The sequence below is a fragment of the Monoraphidium neglectum genome, assembly GCF_000611645.1.
Source record: "Monoraphidium neglectum strain SAG 48.87 unplaced genomic scaffold scaffold04586, whole genome shotgun sequence".
Taxonomy (NCBI): domain Eukaryota; kingdom Viridiplantae; phylum Chlorophyta; class Chlorophyceae; order Sphaeropleales; family Selenastraceae; genus Monoraphidium; species Monoraphidium neglectum.
In genome coordinates this window covers 3,604-4,274 of record NW_014009043.1, presented here as the reverse complement: position 1 = coordinate 4,274, position 671 = coordinate 3,604, and the positions used below count along the sequence as shown (strand labels likewise).

The window sequence follows — 671 nt, the reverse complement described above, 5'->3', positions numbered from 1 at the left end:
TCACATAGACACACACGCACACACTTTCGCTCTCTCTCTTTGTTGCACACACACACACCCTTACACATGCATACACACTACAACTCTTCCCGTCAACCCGCCAGGTACTTCATGGCCCTCCTGAAGCGCGCTGCGGTGCGCCACTGCGGCGGCCGGCTGGTGGCGGTGCATGAGGGCGGCTACAGCGACGTGTACGTGCCGTTCTGCGGCCTGGCGGCGATAGAGGCGCTGGCGGGGCTGCGGTCAAAGGTGGGTGTGTGTATGTGTTGTTTTTGGGGGGGGGCTGGTGACCGCCGCGTCCGCACGGCGAGCGGCGGTAGGGGCGCTGGCGGGGCCGCGGTCAAAGGTGTGTGTGTGTGTGTGTGTGTGTGTGTGCATGCGTGCGTGTGTGTGTGTGTTAGACCCTCTGGCACACACAAACACCCTTTCTCACACGCACACGCATGCCGACATTCCAAATCCGGCAGGTCTCGGACCCATACCTCGAGGACGTGCAGGGCTTTGGCTGGCAGGCTTTGCAGCCGCATCAGGACGCGGTCCTGCGGCGCTGCGAGGCCCATGTCGCGCGCTTGGCCACGCGACTGGCCGCCAGCGGCAGCGCGAGCGGCGGCGGCGGGAGCAGCAGCGGCGGCAACGGCAGCGGCAGCAGCGCAGCGGCGGCGCGGCGGTAG

The 671-nt window shown here is 66.2% G+C and overlaps 1 protein-coding gene across 1 annotated transcript; it reads left to right on the top strand.

Annotated features, from left to right (window-relative positions):
* Positions 1-111: 111 nt before the first annotated feature.
* Positions 112-671, top strand: MNEG_14568 (histone deacetylase family protein; the record flags this gene model as incomplete). Its single annotated transcript, XM_014036961.1, has 2 exons — positions 112-249; positions 468-671. The coding sequence occupies 2 exons, from the start codon at positions 112-114 to the stop codon at positions 669-671; spliced, it is 342 nt and encodes a 113-aa protein (XP_013892415.1).